This window comes from Oncorhynchus keta, chromosome 32 (genome assembly GCF_023373465.1).
Source record: "Oncorhynchus keta strain PuntledgeMale-10-30-2019 chromosome 32, Oket_V2, whole genome shotgun sequence".
NCBI classification, from domain to species: domain Eukaryota; kingdom Metazoa; phylum Chordata; class Actinopteri; order Salmoniformes; family Salmonidae; genus Oncorhynchus; species Oncorhynchus keta.
In genome coordinates this window covers 16,685,046-16,706,227 of record NC_068452.1, presented here as the reverse complement: position 1 = coordinate 16,706,227, position 21,182 = coordinate 16,685,046, and the positions used below count along the sequence as shown (strand labels likewise).

Below are 21,182 nucleotides of genomic sequence, written 5' to 3'. Positions count from 1 at the left end.
ATCGTCAGTCACAGGCTTCATTTGGAAATGTGTTGATGATGTTGTACCCACAGTAACAATCCGGACATACCCAAACCAAAAACCCTGGATGAACAGAGATATCTGTACCATGCTGAGTGTCCATACTGCAGAATTCAATGTCAGCAGAACAAACGCAGATAACTTGGTGGCTTGCGACACGTACAAGGCAAGAAGATAAGAGCTCCGCAAATCCATTAGGGAAATAGACAAATAGACAATGCAGAATCAAAATGGAATTGATGCTTGACAACTCACATGTGACAAGGACTAGACTATCACGGACTACAAAGGCAAATCCAGCAGTGTGGTGCCCCCCGAAGCCTTCCTCCAAATCAAATCAAATGTATTTATTTATATAGCCCTTCGTACATCAGCTGATATCTCAAAGTGCTGTACAGAAACCCAGCCTAAAACCCCAAACAGCAAGCAATGCAGGTGTAGAAGCACGGATGAGATTGACACATTCTATGCTTGCTTTGAGACAGACAATACCGATCCATCCAGGAAGAATCTAGCTGCTCCGAACGACCAGGTGCTTTTGCTCTCCGAGGCTGACGTGAGGAAAACTCTCAAAAGAGTGTATATTCTGGCCCAGATGGCATTCCTGGGAGTGTGTGCTGACCAGTTGACGGGTGTCTTATCTGACGTATCAAGGCCAGCATGCTAGGCACAGTGGGCCCACTCCAATTTGCCTACCGTTCCAACAGATCGACAGAAGATGCCATTTCCATTGCTATTCACACGGCCTTAACACATCTGAACAAAAGGAACACCTATGCGAGGATGCTGTTCATTGACTACAGTTCAGCATTCAACACTGTTGTTCCCTCCAAACTTAACACCAAGCTCAAAACTCTGCGTCTGGATACCACTCTCTGCACTGGATTCTGGACTTCCTGACGAGCAGACCACAGACTGTGAGGATTGGCGACAACACCTCCTCCACACTGACTCTTAACACAGGGGCCCCCCAGGGGTGTGTCCTCAGCCCTCTGCTGTACTCCCTGTTCTGCTCCCTGTGTACGACACCAACTCCATCATCAAGGTTGTAAGCCTGAACCAACAACGACAAGTCAGCATATAGGGAGGAGGTAAGTGAACTGGCATTGCGGTGCCAGGACAACAACCGCTCCCTCAAAGTCAGCAAAACAAAAGAGTTGATTATTGACTTCAGGAAGCAGAGGAGTGAACATGTCCGATCCACATCAACAGGAATGCAGTAGAGAGACTCAGCAGTTTTCAGTTCCTCAGTGTTCATATCACCAAAGACATGACATGGACCAACAACCCCACCACTCTTGTCAAGAGGGCGCAACAGTCTCTCTACTTCCTAAGGTGTCTGAAGAAATTCACAATGCCACCCGGGTCCTCTTCATATACTACTGCTACACCATCGAGAGCATCCTGACTAGTTGCATCAAGGCCTGATACAGGAATTGCTCCATCCATGACTGCAAGGCCCTCCAGTGTGTAGTGAAGATGGCTCAGTGCCCCCACCCATCCAGGACATCTACTCAAAATGGTGAAGAGGTCAGCAGCATCATCAAGGACCCCACACACCCCAGCCTCGAGCTGTTCACTCCCTTACTGTCGGGCAAATGGTTTCGGATCATGAGGTCTGATAACAACAGGCTCAGAGACAGTTTCTATCTACAGGACATCAGACTGCTGAACACTGCTGAACTGGACTAACCACCTGCTCTGACTCTCCACACCTTTGCACACACACACACACACACACACACACACACACACACACACACACACACACACACACACACACACACACACACACACACACACACACACACACACACACACACACACACACACACACACACACACACACACACACACGCACACCGTAGCACATTTCTTGGACTCTGAACATTCAGCAAGACTCTAAGTTATATTTATGTATAATGTAGATCAGTGAGATATTCATATGGAAAGGATATGAATGTATGAGAATTTTGATGGATCCTCTCCTGAGAATACTGAAGGGTGTTAGAATATAGCAGGCAGGCTCAGCATTGAACCTGAAGATTGTATTCCCTTTGGTGATGACAATAAAGGTCTGAAAAACAAGAAGTAAAGATCAGTGAAGAAATATTTGAAGTCCAATGTTATCTGTACTTTAATTGAATGTATTGATGTTTGTCTCAAGGATATAAGCAACATAGAGTGTGTAGTAATTGTTGTAAATCAGAGGGCATTTATCCTCCGAATAATAACAATATAATAATATTATTTGGAATGTGTAAATCCACCTCTGATTTGAGCTCAGTGTAAAGGAAATGACTTTGTGATGATGTCTGGTTATGTGGACACTCAGCCCTCAGGCCACTAAGGGACATGGGCTGCAGTGCTCACTTTGTGTGATTTGTAGAAAGGATCCAGTTCCTCCAGAGGCGTGTTGAACAGCTCAGGTGGCGGGTCTCCGTAGATGAATGGCAGGGCCTTTCCGGCCTCCAGGTCGACGGCTGGCTTTGGCAGGTCCTCCTCTGCCACCTCCGGAAAGGTTTGAAAAAAACATGATTACAAACACTTTACCATTTCTTACGAGCACTGATTTTGCAGATAGCTGCTATTTTGAAGGCAAGTTTAACTTGCAATGGCTTGACTGTGATATATGGACATTTGAATTACCTCACTTAAATCCACTGATTGTGAAGTCACTCTGGAATCTGGATAAGTGTCTGCAAAATGACTGAAATGTTAAATGTACCTCAATGTTCAGGGCCTTTTTTCTCTCCTGCTCCTCTGCTTCCTCGGCCATCCGCCTCTCGATCTCCGCCAGCGACTCAAGGGTGAAGCGGCGAAACACTTCGGTGCCTGTGGGAGGGAGCAGGGCGACCATCTTGGCATTCTGCTGGGCGAGAAATGCAACCACACCGGGGTCTCTCAGCAGGTGTTTTTTTTATTAATTGTAACCTTTATTTAACTAGTGTGCTGTGAGTTGGAGGGATGGATCAGGAAGATGAAAAGATATTAGGCATGAAAATGGAAGTTGAAAAAATACATATACAATATATCTTTAAAATGCATTATTTAAAACATGTTTTGGCATATTGTTTCATTAGGGTATTTCATGGAGAGGGACAGGTACAAAGAGAAAAGACTGGGTGAGGACACTGTGTGGCAGCTTCAGCTGAAATATGAACTCAGACATGTGGGTCCTTTTCTGTGTTTTTGAGCAGCCAAGCCTTCATCTGCACTTTTTACAACAATCCGTAGCCTTGAAACCACTTTACAGAATCCTCTTCCCTTTCGTCAACGGAAACTCCTTTACAATGACAAGACAACTTCGAAATAATATTATTTTGACCGTACCAAGGCAGTGTGGCTGGTGGCTCCACAGGCATGCATGCCAGCGGTAACCAGTCATTCAGGGCAGGCCGGGCTTTGAGTCCCACATTTTTTGCCAAATGTTTCCCCCCCCAAAAAATATAGACATTCTTTTGGGATGGGGGGGGGGGGGGCTTGCCTGTTTTGCATGTTATTTTAGCATTCATCCGTGTCAAATATCAATTTGCAAACAATGTAGAAGATATATACAGTGGGGCATAAAAGTATTTAGTCAGCCACCAATTGTGCAAGTTCTCCCACTTAAAAAGATGAGAGAGGCCTGTAATTTTCATCATAGATACACTTCAACTATGACAGACAAAATGAGGGAAAACAATCCAGAAAATCACATTGTAGGAATAAAGAAGCTCCGACTGGGAAAATACGTTTTGAACGGTCATCCAACTCGAAATTGTAAATCTAGCATCTTTCTAGAGCTACGACCTGAAGATCAATGACGTCATCATGATTGGACCTTGTTTTTTCAGAGTTCCCAGTTGTTTTGAAACCACCGTAAATCCAGAGAATGATAGACTTCGATGACAAAATTTGCCCACGAAGGACCGCTGCGTCACCTTCCTGATCAAGTGAGCACAGCACAAGAAGGTGACTCCAAAAATGTATTGTATGCTGCTGAATAAATGATGTAATATACAAGGGAGATATGTATACTGTAGCCAAGAAAGTAATGCTAGGTGTATGTGTAGTACGCTGTTAGCAGCCCATGTGCCTCACCCTAATAATTTGGTCTATTTTCACCTTTTAATTTTGCCTACTGTTTTGACTTGGTGGTGCACATGTAGCCTATAACCTGTTTTAGAGAAATGTAATCATTGAATATTGTAAGAGCTTTCATAGTCTGTTTATATGCCCCCTTTATTTATCCTACGGTTCTGACTTGTACAGGGAGAACACTGTAAGAACAGCCCATGTTCTGAATTCTGTCGCTGTACATTTCAAAAGTGCTAAACAAATAGTTATATATTGTCCATCCTAGTTCGCAAATGAATGTCTTAATCGAAATGACGGATTTCCTCTTATTCGCTTGTCGTCACGTTATGCCATAGTTTGTACATCTCAATTGTCATTAGAAACCACATTCGTTTAAACAAGTCAGCCATATCTGCAATGTTTTTTTTAAAGGCAGTAAATGTGGCTGAATGAAGTGTTTCGCTGCCAGACAAGGCTACGCTGATAGCCAGGTGTAGCAGTAGTGAGATGTTGGGACTTTATGTAGGCCCTAGCAGTTTGTGGATATTGTTTGTCACTGTTATAGTGCAATTAATGTATTGATTAGTCTTGTGTTGTGGCTTTGCTGGCATGCATCCCACTTTTATTTGTATTATTTGCTCCACCAAGATTTACAGTTGAAGTCGGAAGTTTACATACACCTTAGCCAAATACATTTAAACTCAGTTTGTCACAATTCCTGACATTTAATCCTAGTAAAAATTCAGTCTTTGGTTCAGTTAGGATCACCACTTTATTTTAAGAATGTGAAATGTCAGAATAATAGTAGAGAGAATTATTTATTTCAGCTATTAATTATTTCATCACATTCCCAGTGGGTCAGAAGTTTAAATACACTCAATTACTATTTGGTAGCATTGCTTTTAAATTGTTTGACTTGGGTCAAACGTTTCGGGTAGCCTTCCACAAGCTTCCCACAATAAGTTGGAGGTAAGTTCCTCCTGACAGAGCTGGTGTAACTGAGTCAGGTTTGTAGGCCTCCTTGCTCGCACACACTTTTTCAGTTTCAATGGGTTTGAGGTCAGGGCTTTGTGATGGCCACTCCAATACCTTGACTTTGTTGTCCTTAAACCATTTTGCCACAACTTTGGAAGTATGCTTGGAGTCATTGTCCCTTTGGAAGACCCATTTGTGACCAAGCTTTAACTTCTTGACTGATGTCTTGAGATGTTGCTTCAATATATCCACATACTTTTCCTATTTTGTGCACTAGTCCCTCCTGCAGCAAAGCAACCCCACAACATGATGCTGCCACCCCCATCATGCTTCAGAGTTGAGATGGTGTTCTTCGGATTGCAAGCCTCCCCCTTTTTCCTCCAAACACAAAGATGTTCATTATGGCCAAACAGTTATATTTTTGTTTCATCAGACCAGAGGACATTTCTCAAAAAAGTACGATCTTTGTCCCCACGTGCGGTTGCAAACCGCAGTCTACTCTTTTTTTGGATCAGTGGCTTCTTCTTGGCCGAGAGGCCTTTCAGGTTATGTCAATATAGGACTAGTTTTTACTGTGAATATAGATACGTTTGTACCTGTTTCCTCCAGCATCTTCACAAGACAAACATGGTATCCTGGATGGTATTCTGTTGCAACTCGCAGTAGTCATAAAATCATTTTTTACCAGGTCTAAGAAAACCAAAAACATATGCCATACTATGTTTAGTTTTTAAAGATAAAACACAAATCTAAAATAAGGATAAGTTTCTCAGTTGTTGTTGTTCTGGGATTGACTTTTCGCACCAAAGTACACTCACCTCTAGAAGAAAGAACGCGTCTCCTTCCTGAGCAGTGTTGATGTTAATCAAAGATGCACTGACTGTGAAGGTAGGCCTTGAAATACATCCACAGCTACAGCTCCAATTGACTCAAAGGATGTCAATTATTCTATCAGAAGCTTCTAAAGCCATGACATAATTTTCTGCAATTTTCCAAGCTGTTTAAAGGCACAGTCAACTTAGTGTATGTGAATTTCTGACCCACTGGAATTGTGATACATTGAATTATAAGTGAAATAATCTGTCTGTAAACAATTGTTGGAAAAAATGACTTGTGTCATGCAGAAAGTAGATGTCCTAACCGACTTGTCAAAACTATAGTTTGTTAAACAATACATTTGTGGAGTGGTTTAAAAACTAGTTTTAATGACTCCAAACTTCCGACTTCAACTGTACGTGCTAAAATCTCCACTGATGCACGCACACACACAGACGTCACGCTAGGTTACTGAACAACAACAACAAAAAATGTAAGTTATGTTCCAGTTGATTAATCAAGGAAATACAAATGTGTATCATATCATTTCTCAAAACTTCCAGTTGCAATAATTGTAAAATAATGTGTTAAAGATTGTAAACTAATGTGTTAAAGATTGTAAAATAATGTTAAAGATGGTAAAATAATGTGTTAAAGATTGTAAAATAATGTGTTAAAGATGGTAAAATAATGTGTTAAAGATTGTAAAATAATGTGTTAAAGATTGTAAAATAATGTGTTAAAGATTGTAAAATAATGTGTTGAATATCTGCTTTGCTGTACTCATCACAAAATATTGACAAAATCCAGGATAAAATCATCACAATAGAATATATGTAGATAAAATGTTACTTAGCACAACAAAACCTGTCGACTTTGGCTGAGACAATCAAACCCATTTCCTCTTGCATACAACCACCAATGTGGTCCATTCAATTTAGGACATTATTGGCAATTGAATTGTTTTATTTTATTAAAGTTATTTTCTGAGTGTACCAACCATGGCGATAATCGAGCACTGACTACCATCACATCTTTAAGGACAAACAGAGAACTTCTAACTCGCAACCTAACATTGAGACTGTGGAACCCCAATCACCACCCTCCTCCTTAAATGTGAATATCCACAAGGGCATCTTTTCAGGTCTTTAGCTTTCTTCCTCAGAAAGGTCTTGTGCCTCTCCCAGGCTTCCAGTAGTGATACCTTTCGGGTCAGCATGACTGCAGAGCCCTCCGCTATACATTCACTCTATGGTTGTGCCTTTCTTTACACATAGACCGGTTCTGAAGGAACCCCTTTTTAGACTGCTGGACATTTTGCTGGATTAAGACAAAAGTTCCACCTCCAGCCCCATACAGGTCGGAAAAAAAGTTCACATTCTAGTTGCACACCCGCCCCCATATTCTGACTTCTCTAGCCGTGTGGATGTGTCGTAGCAGGGGGCACAGGGACATTGTTCTACTGAATGGAGCCACTTCATGATGGGTAGTTCTTAGAGAAATCAAGGCCAGTGGATCACTGGGTTACAGTCAAGTCACTGAACAGACACAGTCTGGAATGTAAAGAGTGAATTGTTGCAGAAAACTTCCTATATTATGGCTAGTTAAGTTGTCTTTGATGTTTATTACTGCAATTACTATTTATGTTAATTGCAGCTGCAAGACTTATTGGACATGGCAACAAAATGTGTATAAAATCTCAATATTATCTAGTTCAAGGGAAACTACATGTTCACGATCGCAGCACTTCGAGGTGACTGTATGAGAAGTAATTACAGAGCTGTCAGACTGTCCCATATTGTCCACAACTCGAGGACAGTGATTTTGTCCTTACTTGGACTGTCCCTAATACTTCCTATCGACTTCACAAGTACGTGATTCTATCCACACAAGGGCTGTGCTCAGTGTAAAAGCCTGCTCTGCGCCAAGCTCAGATTTGGATCACAGGAGGATCAGAGATCAGAATTGCAACACTATTGGACATGAGGGATTGCCTCGATGAGTTAAATCAGTCAACTAATTATTTTATGCAGTTTGCATAGCTATAATGACGGATGATGAGCTTGTTCTACATCATTATTCTAATAGTTGTTTTATGTATAATCTTTAGACTACAGACTGATCATTTGATTATCTCCCCAAATCTATTTACCAGTAAGCATGTTAGGAAGATAACAATTGTGTGAGGTTAAATCCAAAGCCCCAAGTCTTTGCAGAAAACCTCAATAATAAGATTCTGTCCCTCTGCAACAGAGAGGCTCGTGGTTCTCCCCCCCCTTCCATCGACTTACACAGTAATTATTAAAACATTCCCGGAGGACGTCCAGCAACCTATCAGAGCTTTTACAGGATGAACTGACGCGTTATCCACCCAATCAAAGGATCAGAGAATGTCTAGTACTGACAGCATAAGATAAAGCTAGCTAGCACTGCAATGCATAACATGTGGTGAGTAGTTGACTCAAACAGAGAGAAGGACAATAGTTTTGAACAAATTAATTTCTTCCAAAATTAAGGTGAAGCAAGAGAGAGAGAGATAGAGAGCTAGCTATATTTCGTAGTATATATACACTACCGGTCAAAAGTTTTAGAACACCTACTCATTCAAAGGTTTTTCTTCTACATTGTAGAATAATAGTGAAGACCTCAAAACTATGAAATAACACACATGGAATCACGCAGTAACCAAAAAAGTGCTAAACAAATATAAATATATTTTTTATTTGAGGTTCTTCAAATAGCTAGCCTTTGCCTTGATGACAACTTTGCTTACACTTGGCATTCTCTCAACCAGCTTCACCTGGAATGCATTTCAATTAACAGGTGTGCCTTCTTAAAAGTACATTTGTAGATTTTCTTTCCTTCTTAATGCGTTTCAGCCAATTAGTTGTGTTGTGACAAGGTGGAGGTGATACAGAAGGTAGTCCTATTTGGTAAAATACCAAGTCCATATTATGGCAAGAAAGGCTAAATTAAGCAAAGAGAAACGACAGTCCATCATTACTTTAAGAGATGAAGGTCAGTCAATACGGAACATTTCAAGAACTTTGAAAGTTTCTTCAAGTGTAGTCGCAAGAACCATCAAGCGAGATGATAAAACTGGTTCTCATGAGGAACACCACAGGAAAGGAAGACCCAGAATTACCTCTGCTGCAGAGGATAAGTTCATTAGAGTTACCAGCCACAGAAATTGCAGCCCAAATAAATGCTTCACAAAGTTCAAGTAACAGACACATCTCAACATCAACTGTTCAGAGGAGACTGTGTAAATCATGCCTTCATGGTCGAATTGCAGCAAAGAAACCACTACTAAAGGACACCAATAAGTAGAAGAGACTTGCTTGGAATAAAAAACATGAGCAATGGACATTAGACCTGTGTAAATTTGTCATTTGGTCTGGAGTCCATATTGGAGATTTTTGGTTCCAACCGCTGTGTCTTTGTGAGACGCGGTATGGGTGAATGGATGATCTCAGCATGTCTATTTCACACCGTAAAGCATGGAGGAGGAGGTGTTATGGGGCGGGGGTGCTTTGCTGGTGACAGTCTGTGATTTTTTTAGAATTCAAATTAAACTTAACCAGCATGGCTACCACAGCATTCTGCAGTGATACGCCATCCCATCTGGTTTGGGCTTAGTGGGACCATCATTTGTTTTTCAACAGGACAATAACCAAACACACCTCTAGGCTGTGTATGGGCTATTTGACCAAGAATGATAGTTATGGAGTGCTGCATCAGATGACCTGGCCTCCTCAATCCCTCAAGACTGTTGGAATAGCATTCCAGGTGAAGCTGGTTGAGAGAATGCCAAGAGTGTGCAAAGCTGTCATCAAGGCAAAGGGTTGTTTTTGAAGTATCTCAAATATAAAACATATTTTGTTTTGTTTAACACTTTTTTGGCTACTACATGATTCCATGTGTTATTTCATAGTTTTGATGTCTTCACTATTATTCTACAATGTTAAAATAGTAAAAATAAAGAAAAAACATTGAATGAGTAGGCATTCTAAAATGTTTGACCGGTAGTGTATGTTGTAAACTTTCATTTGTGGGCTAGGTTGTTGCATTGAGCTGGGTGAATGGAATATGAATGACAGTCATCCAATATGCTGTAATAGAAACAGCACCGACCACCAATGGTTGGGATGTTGTCATGATGAGGGTGAGTGACTATCCAGATTTGCATGATTTTTTACCCCTGAGGTCAATGTAGGGACCTCACGTTAGAGGATGGAGTGGGCCTGCCTGGATCATATCATGGCTGGCCTAGGAAAGTAAATGGTTCCAGGGGAGCGTGGTTCTTCTACCAGTACCCCTCTCTACATGGTGGCTGCCCAGCTGCTACAGACAATCATGGTAAGGCGTCGGGTTACAGTACCGGCGATGACTCTGCTCATTCCTAGCTCCTCACCCGCTAGCCCTCCGCTCCCTCCCTGCCTTACATCGTGCCGATAAACAGGCCGTTGGCATTCCGGCTCAGAGCTTTCTGACAGCTCAGAACTCTGCCACATTCTATTTCGCATGGGGTTAAAATCCTATCCACTCTGTTTACACGTTCTAGCCCCCTCCACCCCCCATTTACCCCTGCCCCTCTCCTAGCACTTGACTGCTTCCTTCAACACACACACATGCCAACCCCTCCCTCCTTAATGCATGTGCCTGGCCTGTGACAACCCCTCTATCCTCCTCTCCCCTCCTCCTTCCAACATGTCGCTCCCAATTTGTCTTGCGTTTATCCTGGCAGAGATGGATGGCTGCCTCTGGTTTCCCACAAATATTAGGCTCCATTCTGGTCCTGGTCTACTGCTATGAAACAGGCCACTTCCAGATCATTCACTCCTGTGAAGTCTGCAGCACGCACCCAGCACAGCAACAAGACATTTAACATAATCAAATCAAACATGCTTTCTAAAAGAGTCCTATCGGTCTGTGGTTCTGTCTGTCTGCTTGCCACCCTGTCTGTCTCTGTTTGATTCTGTCTTTCTTTCTTTCTGTCTGTCTGTCTGTCTGTCTGCCTGTCTGTCTGTCTGTCTGTCTGTCTGTCTGTCTGTCTGTCTGTCTGTCTGTCTGTCTGTCTACCGCTGTCTGTCCTTCTTCCTTTCTGTCTGTCATTCTATGGAGCCTACAACACACACTCTGCACCCAACCAGAACTTTAAATAATTCAAATTCCGTTTTCATACAGAGGTCTGTCTGTCCACCTGCCTGTCTGTCTGTCTGTCCGTCTGTTCATCTGAGAACGAGCAGTACTGATGTAAATCGTGTGAATTTTTTCCCAGTCCCACGAAAACCGCAACGATGCACCTATGCAAAGCCCTCACTCTTGTCACTCAGATATGTATTCCAGTGTCTGCCTGCCAGCTGAAAAATCCTTTCCAGCATGTGTGATTGTGTAGGCTACCTGCACCTCCCAACCTCTCTCGCTCTCTTCCCACCCACCAAAGTTCAGCCGCATCTGCGCCCTGCACTTGTCTTTCCACAGCATGTAAACATCTATAGCTCGCAAGCTCCATAGCAAGCTGCTCGAAGTAATTCAATGTCAAGCTAAATGTAAAACAAAGAAAACGTTTTAAAAGGAACAGAGAGGAACGATATAAACCATAACTTTTTTTTTAGTTTGAACCAGTTCAGAACTTATTTTTACTGGTCGGAACATTGAAACAAAAAATATATATAATTTTGGTTCCAACCCCTACTACATAGTATTACTTTTGACCAGAGCCCTATGAGCCCTTTCTGTGTCAGGAGGCCTCCTTCACGGAGTTGTTAACATGTGTAACTACCCTTTAGTTGTAAAGCCCTGGGCCCCAATGTGTGACTTGCGGCTGCAAGGGGGAGGGGTGGGGGGCCGTAGACAAAACTGAAGTCATCCAAACTGGGAACTATTTGATACCACAACATTTGATACTGTATGTAACAGCCGAGCAACAGGCAATAAGACAAACAGTGCAAAAACGTCTCTGCCACTCAGCATCAGTTATCTGGGGCCGTCAGCATATGCTATAACAGGAAGAACAGGCACCTTGCAGAGAGCTTAGACTTTGTGTTCTACAGGGTGGTATTTATGCTTGAGTCAGCCCAGTAGTCTAGAGATGCGCTTGTATGAAGTGTTGTGTCTCTCTTGTTGTGAGGAGTGTTTTGTCCTATATATATATATATATATTTTTTTTAAATATATATTTTTTTTTTTTAAATGCCAGGCCCCGTCCCCGCTGGAGGCCTTTTGCCTTTTGGTTGGTCGTCATTGTAAATAAGAATTTGTTCTTAACTGACTTGCCTAGTTAAATAAAGGTTAACTAAATAAAATACAATAAATTAAGGGAGATGTTTACACCGTTAGCCAAACACTTGCATGCTCTCCATATAGTCCCTCAAATAGACTCAAGATTACAGAAACCAATTTTCCATCCAACTATTTCATGCGATTGAATTACCTGACGCATGAAAAAAGTCATGACGGTGCCGAAGAAACAATTTTATAAATGCTGATTGACAATTTGTTCGACATGGTGGGATCTTTTTGTGTCGGTAAAATGTATTACGCGAGAAATGGCGTGGAAACACCTTTATACGCAAATATTGATATAATAACCATCAGAGTCACGCGATGATATGTTGTGTGGTCCTCCCACTACGGCTCGGGAAACCATGCAGTTTATTAGGATACAGATGAAATGATGCGCTTCATAGGGTGGTGAATGTGCAAAGTGATGAGCTTAATGCTCCTTTCCAATAAATATCGAGGGTCTTATTCTGCTGACATGACGATGGACGCTTGGCTGCCATTTGACAAATAAAAATAATATTGCTTTTATCCATAATAATCTCATAATGTACATAGCCTACTCGCACTGTATCTGCGAGCTGTTGGCTAGAGCACATGTGGCAAGACCAAAGTGGGCACGTTTGCTGTATAACGCAATAGTGTTGGTAGTTTACTGGTAAACGTCAACGGTTTCCAGTAATATACCCTCCCTTTGCAACCCTAGCTGCATACAATGTGGCCTATATACTACTTTCAACCTAAGAAAATGTACGTAAATGTGTCATTTGAATATCACCCCTTTAAGATATTCTACACCCTAAACGTCATCTCAAGCATGGGCTAAGCACGGAAGTTTGCCTAAGCTATTATATAAACTTTATCTCAAGCATGGGGGTAAGCAGTAAGCACGGAAGTGCACTATACGTTGTGCATGTCAACATGCCGCGGTCTACAGGACTATTCTGACAAGAGACATACCAGAGGGATAGAAGCGGGTGGAAGAGAGGATACAGAGACCCGATGTGTGTTACACTAGCCAGCCAGGGAATGCAGAGTGATGGTATTCCTATCCGGAAACTAAGTTACACAGCTTTAGGCTTCTGGCTCCTGCGCAAAGATAATTTGGTAGACATTAAAGGCTGCCGGCGCTGACACGCAAGAGCGACATGGGTGGGGGAGAGTGGGGGAGGCGCTTTGGAAGGACTGGGTACATATCCATGTTTCTGAGGCACGGGAATCAGGGTCAACTTCAACCACGTCCAGAAATATCATCCACCAGCCGAAAAAGTTTGATGTTTTCCTCAGGAGCAGCAACTGACCCCTTTACCCCTTTAATACCAAGAAAACCTTTTGTTAACGTTTGATTGGACCAAATGCAGAAGACACTCTCCTAGCTTTTGTCTGTCCTTCCTAACTGTCAAGCACCAAGTCATCTCATGGCACCCACTCCAGACCCACGAGCCCTCGCCACGCCAGATAACGCATGTGAACTCCATGAGATCATGTCGTCCCCGTTGTTCCACCGCGTGATATGAAATACAGCAGGACCGTCATCTCACAGGGGGCCACTCGTCACCGACATGTCAGAAATACACTTATCGCTGCGATAAGGGACGCCACACACCATGCCGGGGAGCGTGTCGTGTCGGCCCAGGCTGTAAAGGACACAAACACTGGGAACTATGTTCCTTCTCTCTGTCCCCATGGCTGGCTGGCAGTACTCCCCCCAGAGGGTACACAGCACAGGGGTGGCGTTTCCTGATCCCCCCCCCGCCTGTGAGTTTCTCTTTCTTTTCTCCTGCTCTCATGGGGAGCCATATCTCATACCTCTCGTCCCTCTCTTCAACGCCCTGTCACCCACTAGTCAACCCCACTCAGCCTCCTCACCCAGCAGAATGTGTTCATCTAGACTAGATGTAGCTGAACGACCAGCTACAGCACACTCAGGCCAGAGGACACTGAGGCAGCTGCGTGCTGTTCTCCAAGCCCTTGCCCACCAGGGATTTTAAGTCCCTTCTGGCCTCTTTAATAATTCTGTACTGTACTGTATAGTAATACCTGAACTGTTCTGTGCTGGTTCAGACATGATCTTTTCACATTTGCCTTTCCAGCCTGTTTCCAGCCAATCTGACGCATGTAAAAATGTGTAATAACATAACCCCCAAACAGGTATCACAGTCATAAACAGAACATACACACATCAAAAAGAATAACGAGAATAGCACATGGTTGAGTTTGCAAAGTAGAGCCATGATGTGTGTGTAGTGCACATTATGCTGAAGGAGGAGCCATGCATAAATAGGTACAGTAAGTGTGAGGTTTAGACCTCGTCTTCAGTTGGTAAACCAATTCTCAGATTCCCCTTTTTCTATGGGGAGCTGACCAGAAGAGAAAACTGATTCCCTAACAAACTCTCACACACTCTGGGTCCAAGTGTACATGAGGCATCTGCCACTCTCCATGGCGCCTGCCTGCCTCTCCCGTTACCCCCTCTGACCCTCATCCTCCACCCAGGGGACACACCCTGTTCCCACTACTGAGCTGAGCCAAACCAAGCTGTACTGCACAACCCTGGTTATGCATCTACCATAGTTGCTGGAACCATGCTGGAAAGGACAATGTGAAAGAAAATATAATCAAGCCAGCACAGTATTGGTTTGGATTGCCATGAAAGCACGAATTGCGTAAGTAATTTTTCTACTCTATCCCACAACAGAGACCAACAGCTATAGGAACCTTAGAAACACATCAGGTTATCCCCAAAACCCAAGTACCCCATACCAGCACAAGTCAGATGGCCTTCTTTAACTGTCACACAACAAAAAGTCCCCCTTGGCCCTCCTCGACTCCACAAGTGCCAAATTGTTTTCCCTTACAAACTGACCAAAAACTCCATGGATCCCCACAGGATCCTCTTGCCTCCGTCAGTGACCACCAACAGGAAAGCCACCAAATGACAAAACAACGTGTTTTTGCCAACATCGTCCCCTGGAGGGAAGGCGAACAGGAGGATGGCGCAACACAAGAGGCAAGGCCGTAGGACAAGGCCCAAGGCCTCTCCACCAGCAATGTGACTTCAACGGAGGGGACAGTGCTGACAGTTAATAATACAGAAAAAGAGTTACAACCTGATCTACTGTACATGTCTAATGAGGGCAATCGAGGAGCGGCGCAAGGCCCCCGGAGACGTGCCTCCTCCGTCTGTCTTGGACGCCAGAGGCTCCGATTTGCATGGTTTGGCATAGAGGGCTGGAGGAGCAGCGGTCAAAGCTTAGACACACATATGCAGCATCTCTTCACCCCCCTCCCCTTGTGGCTGGAAATTAAGCCATCATCTCTATAAATAAGACAACTGGGCCTAGAGGGGCAGGTGAGACAGGAGCCAAGCTGGGGGAGACAGGTGCAGGTGTCCTCTAGGCCCCCCCAACCCCCTCAACACCTCCTCCTCTCCATCACATGTACCTGTTTGTGGGGGCATCCCGCCAAACACCAGAGACTTCTGAGAAGATCTTACTCACCCATACCAACTTCTGACACTGTCATACTCACTCATACCGCACGCAGACATTTTGTGCGTTTTCATCTTTGAATAACTCTGTCAGACAGACACACACGCGCTCGTGCATGCACACGCGCTCGTGCATGCACACACGCTCGTGCACACACACACACACACACACACGCACACGCACACACACACACACAGACAGACAGAGAGACTCTAGCCCCATACGCTTAACTTTCACATCTAACTCTTTTAACCTGTAGCACTGGCAAAGAATCACTCTCAATTTCACTTGCTGTTATCACTCTAAGCCATTGCTGTCAAAATCACTCAAACCCCCACACATATCTTTCGCCTGTAACAGAAGTACTGCACAGCACTAACACACAAACACAGTCTAATATGTGCCTCCCTCTGACACCGATGCGATGCACCAGCACGGCAGCACGGTGGGCCGCAACACAAAACCAAACCACAGAATGCCCGGCAAACAAAGCCAGCTGAGAGGCATTTCCCCTGATGCAAATAGCACCACTGATATGGACAGAGATTGGATACAGGGTTGTCAGGATATAATGGTATCATTATCAAAGGGAATTCCCCTCCAACCACACACACACACACAGTGAGATCCTCCAGCGAGATGAGATAGTGTCCTGTGCTTTTAGTGCGCTCCTCTCCCTTCTAATCTGAGAACACAGACAGACAGACAGACAGACAGACAGACAGACAGACAGACAGACAGACAGACAGACAGACAGACATGTCTCCTTCTCCTCCAGTCTGAGATAAAAAAATAAATAATAATAAATCTGATGGAGCGCCTACGCAAATAAAGCCCAGCTAGCTGCCTACTGCAATACGATGAGGCGTTAAAGACGGACACTGTGTTCTAATGTTCAGCTTCTGCTTCCATCTTTCACATTGCAGAAAGAAACGCGCATGTGACAAATTGGGATTATGCTGTGTCCTTTGACTCCTGACCTGTGAATTTGATAAGGCCTTGATTGTTTTGATAGAGGCTCCCAGCCTGGGATGTGTGATCCAAATCAGTCAGGTTTCAAGACTAGTCATTCAACTGAGACTGCTCTTCTCTGATTCCGCACTGCTAAAGCTAACTCTCTCTCCTCTGCTCTCATCCTTCTAGACCTATCGGCTGCCTTCGATACTGTGAACCATCAGATCCTCCTCTCCACCCTCTCCGAGTTGGGCATCTCCGGCGCGGCCACGCTGGGCTACCTGACAGGTCGCTCCTACCAGGTGGCGTGGCGAGAATCTGTCTCCTCACCACGCGCTCTCACCACTGGTGTCCCCCAGGGCTCTGTTCTAGGCCCTCTCTTATTCTCGCTATACACCAAGTCACTTGGCTCTGTCATAACCTCACATGGTCTCTCCTATCATTGCTATGCAGACGACACACAATTAATCTTCTCCTTTCCCCCTTCTGATGACCAGGTGGCGAACATCTCTGCATGTCTGGCAGACATATCAGTGTGGATGACGGATCACCACCTCAAGCTGAACTCAGCAAGACGGAGCTCCTCTTCCTCCCGGGGAAGGACTGCCCGTTCCATGATCTCGCCATCACGGTTGACAACTCCATTGTGTCCTCCTCCCAGAGCGCTAAGAACCTTGGCGTGATCCTGGACAACACCCTGACGTTCTCAACTAACATCAAGGCGGTGTCCCGTTCCTGTAGGTTCATGCTCTACAACATCCGCAGAGTACACCCTGCCTCACACAGGAAGCGGCGCAGGTCCTAATCCAGGCACTTGTCATCTCCCGTCTTGATTACTGCAACTCGCTGTTGGCTGGGCTCCCTGCCTGTGCCATTAAACCCCTACAACTCATCCAGAACGCCGCAGCCCGTCTGGTGTTCAACCTTCCCAAGTTCTCTCACGTCACCCCGCTCCTCCGCTCTCTCCACTGGCTTCCAGTTGAAGCTCGCATCCGCTACAAGACCATGGTGCTCGCCTACGGAGCTGTGAGGGGAACGGCACCTCAGTACCTCCAGGCTCTGATCAGGCCCTACACCCAAACAAGGGCACTGCGTTGGTACAGTTCCCGCTCAGCCCAGTCAAAACTGTTCGCTGCTCTGGCCCCCCAATGGTGGAACAAACTCCCTCACGACGCCAGGACAGCGGAGTCAATCACCACCTTCCGGAGACACCTGAAACCCCACCTCTTCAAGGAATACCTAGGATAGGGTAAGTAAGGGTGGTAATCCTTCTCCCCCCCAACAAGATTTAGATGCAAGTGGCTGTTCCACTGGTTGTCATAAGGTGTATGCACCAATTTGTAAGTTCTGGATAAGAGCGTCTGCTAAATGACTTAAATGTAAATGTAAATGTATGTGTCATTGAATTCAAGTAGAGGAGATTGAAAAGGAAGTAGACATTTTAAATCCATTTTGATGATCTATACCAGGGGTATACCCTATGAGGCCCGGAGCCTGCTAGTTTTCTGCTGATAATTAATTGCACCCACCTGGCGTCCCAAGTCTAAATCTGTCCCTGATTAGAGGGGAACAATGACAAAAATTTGTTGGAACTGGCTTCGAGGTCCAGAGTTGAGTTTGAGGGATCTATACTATACTGGAAGTTCCGAATCACAATGTGGCATGCACTCATCCATCATCTATGACATACTCTGTAAAACAAAGGTGAAAACCTAACAAACGGTACGCGCTCACCATATGCAAGTTAAGATGCACTCTACATTGAGCACAGCTGGCCAGACAACGTTTCCACCATTGCCTGCTCTACCTCACGTTAAAGGGAACGTTCTGGTTATTCACTGACGCCAATCTAGATGCTTTTCACACACATACCAGTAGTAAACGCCTAATTCATTTTCTGTAAGGGACATACACAGTTGTCCCCTGTGTCACAGCAGTGGATATTGCGTAAACGCCGTGCTATGTCCATGGCATGTTAACCTGCTGAGCATGCCATTTCTACAAATCACATCTCACAGCAGCCAGTACAGTACTTGTGTTATGGTATCGATACTTTGATCCAAGTTAAGACGTCCCCCATGTGTGTGTGTGTGTGTGTGTGTGTGTGTGTGTGTGTGTGTGTGTGTGTGTGTGTTGCTGTATGTTTACATCCAAAGGGAGATTTGTCTTCCTGGTAAATGAGAGAAACTGCAACAGAATCTCAAATGACGGATGACTTAACGGAACGGACAGAGAAAGATGGTTCGTTCATGCAATTACCAGCAATTGTAGGCTATTGCTGGAAATGCTTGGCTAAATCCAAAAACCTCTGAACGTTGTGCCATTTGGCTTATAAGAGAGAACCTTGTGTTGTATTTTCGATAACACAGTCAACTATGACGCATGTTGAGAGAAAAAAAACACGATCAAGGATATATCATAGTCTTAATCTTTGTTGATATCCACGCAAGTGGGGTCAGACCAAAAATGTCCATATATCCAGTGTACAAAACAGTGTTGGGAGGACCTCCTGATGACAGCTGAAATACCATGAAACACATCAGAAGGCTATGAAATTACATCACAGAGCAAACTTATACTCCGTAAAGTCCAATATGGTTTCACCCCATGCTTATAAACTTGTGTTCACGATATCCCATAATTAACCAGCAACTGCAGCAACATGGTTAGGCTATGAAGCACTGGGGAAGTAATGACCCGTGGATGACTCCTAACGTCTTTAGGAAGCTTAATAATATACATGTTGAATATAAATGACCAATGTGTCAGTAATTTAAATCATGATATCATAGAACTGGATCACAAGACGAGTAAACTAATCGACTGTAGCCTTTCTTGGGTGAGACAGGTGTAGGCTTGGCTATGCAGGAAACCGGCAATAGCCAAGGCACTACACTTGTTTCTATAGATAGGCTATAAAAATAACTTCCAAGATGTCAGTGATTCAATTATTTACTTGGCAGGAATAAATTCAATCTTGTAAAGCCACCGGCCATGTTGTCATGATCGCACCACACTGTAAACATAGCAAGAAGATTATGTGAAGTTCAAAGCCCCAACTGACAGACTGACTTCAAAAAGTCCAACGCAAACGAACCGCTCAAGTGCCCCACAGCGGCGCTAAAAGATTACGGACAACTCGGTGTTTTTGTTTACCCAACCTGGTTTACCTTGTCCTGTCAACAACAACAACAAAAAATGTATTCCCACAAAAGCCAAGTAACCCGGTGGTACGTCTTCTTTCAAGCCTTCGCTGATAACCTTTCCTCCTTCTCAGAGACCGTCCACGCTGCAGGACAGCTGTTGCTGACGCATGGTGTGTCTTGAATGAAACCCGAGAGTTCGTTCAGGTAGGATCATCACTTAGTCCAAACTTCTCACACTTTTTAACCGCGGGTCGTTTCTCGTGCTTGAGTAAAGATAGGCTAATGCACTACGAAACGTTAATTTTTGTAATTTTATATACAATTGAGGACATGACAGCAACATTTACTACAGGAATAGTGAAATAGTAATGCAGTCATGACTTGAGGAGTATTTTAACCCGCTCTTCCAAAACGTTGTGGGATGCAAGAGAACATTCAAGACTATCCATTTCTGAGGTCGTCATTTAAATATAATTGAAAAAAAAATTAAAACTCTACAGGCGAGGAATATGCTGCTGCCTACCACTCTGACTGGCCTGTTCTGCTTTTCCTCTAGAGTGGCCTAGATAGATTGTCAATGCCAGTTTTCAAGTGGTAGTCTTTCTAAAGCTCTTTATTTTTTTATTTTTTTTATGGTGTTATACAATTTAAGGGAAATTTGAGTGCCTGGCACTTGAGTTAATGCAATATTATAACCTACACATGTGTGCATATAGGCTACCTGCACTCCAACCTATATAAAATAGCACATGCAGTCAATCACTGAATCCTACATTACACAAATATTATAGAGATTTCGTAAAATGTTATTAATTTTAAGAAGGCTTTATATAACTTTGAGAACGGTGTAAGGCCTAAAACTCTTCAAACGAGGGAGCACTTGTAAAAGGCATCTCCCCCGTAGTTGCTATCTGAAAGAACGACTGTCTTGTTGTGAAGTGTGTCTGCCTGGCTGGTTACACAGTGGGAGCCATAGCCAGGCCTAAATGAATAAAACGTTACACTCTGAACTTGCTTCAGATGGCTGTCATTAATCTGAAGGATAGCTTTAGTTCCCAGGTTTTGTATAGCACACATTTTTAATAATCATCTTAAATTGTAGTTAATTATATCAATTACGGCATGTCACATTGTGCATAAACACATGACTGTATGAATTTACATAAAGTTGCTCTATAAATGTACTCAGAATGTCATCAAAGTCTTGATTAATTAAATATATATATTTTTTAGTCTATTGCACAAGCATGTTTTTCCATATTGCTAGCATGGTAAATGAGTAGTTTGAAGGTGCAGTCTTTTTCTGTGCAAACAGATAGTATTTAATCTCGCGACAAGACAAAGTCACATTGTAACATAGCAATTATCACCAAGCAATCCAAAAATTATGACATAATAATCTTAAACCAGAAATCTAAACACAATATTTATTTTG

The 21,182-nt window shown here is 43.6% G+C and overlaps 1 protein-coding gene across 2 annotated transcripts in view; it reads right to left on the bottom strand.

Moving 5' to 3' along the window:
- LOC118365169 (sodium channel protein type 4 subunit alpha B-like) overlaps nucleotides 1-20,581 on the bottom strand; it is a 64,220-nt gene extending 43,639 nt beyond the window's left edge. The window contains exons 1-4 of one of the 2 annotated variants that reach the window (XM_052490703.1): nucleotides 19,772-20,581; nucleotides 2,750-2,973; nucleotides 2,395-2,532; nucleotides 1,981-2,098 (exon numbers count right to left, since the gene is read on the bottom strand). In XM_052490703.1, the coding sequence (XP_052346663.1) occupies nucleotides 1,981-2,098; nucleotides 2,395-2,532; nucleotides 2,750-2,881 (388 nt within the window). In that variant the 5' untranslated portion in view covers nucleotides 2,882-2,973; nucleotides 19,772-20,581. The remainder of the gene's footprint in view (nucleotides 1-1,980; nucleotides 2,099-2,394; nucleotides 2,533-2,749; nucleotides 2,974-19,771) is intronic. The other variant, XM_052490702.1, reaches the window with a different exon arrangement.
- Nucleotides 20,582-21,182: the final 601 nt, after the last annotated feature.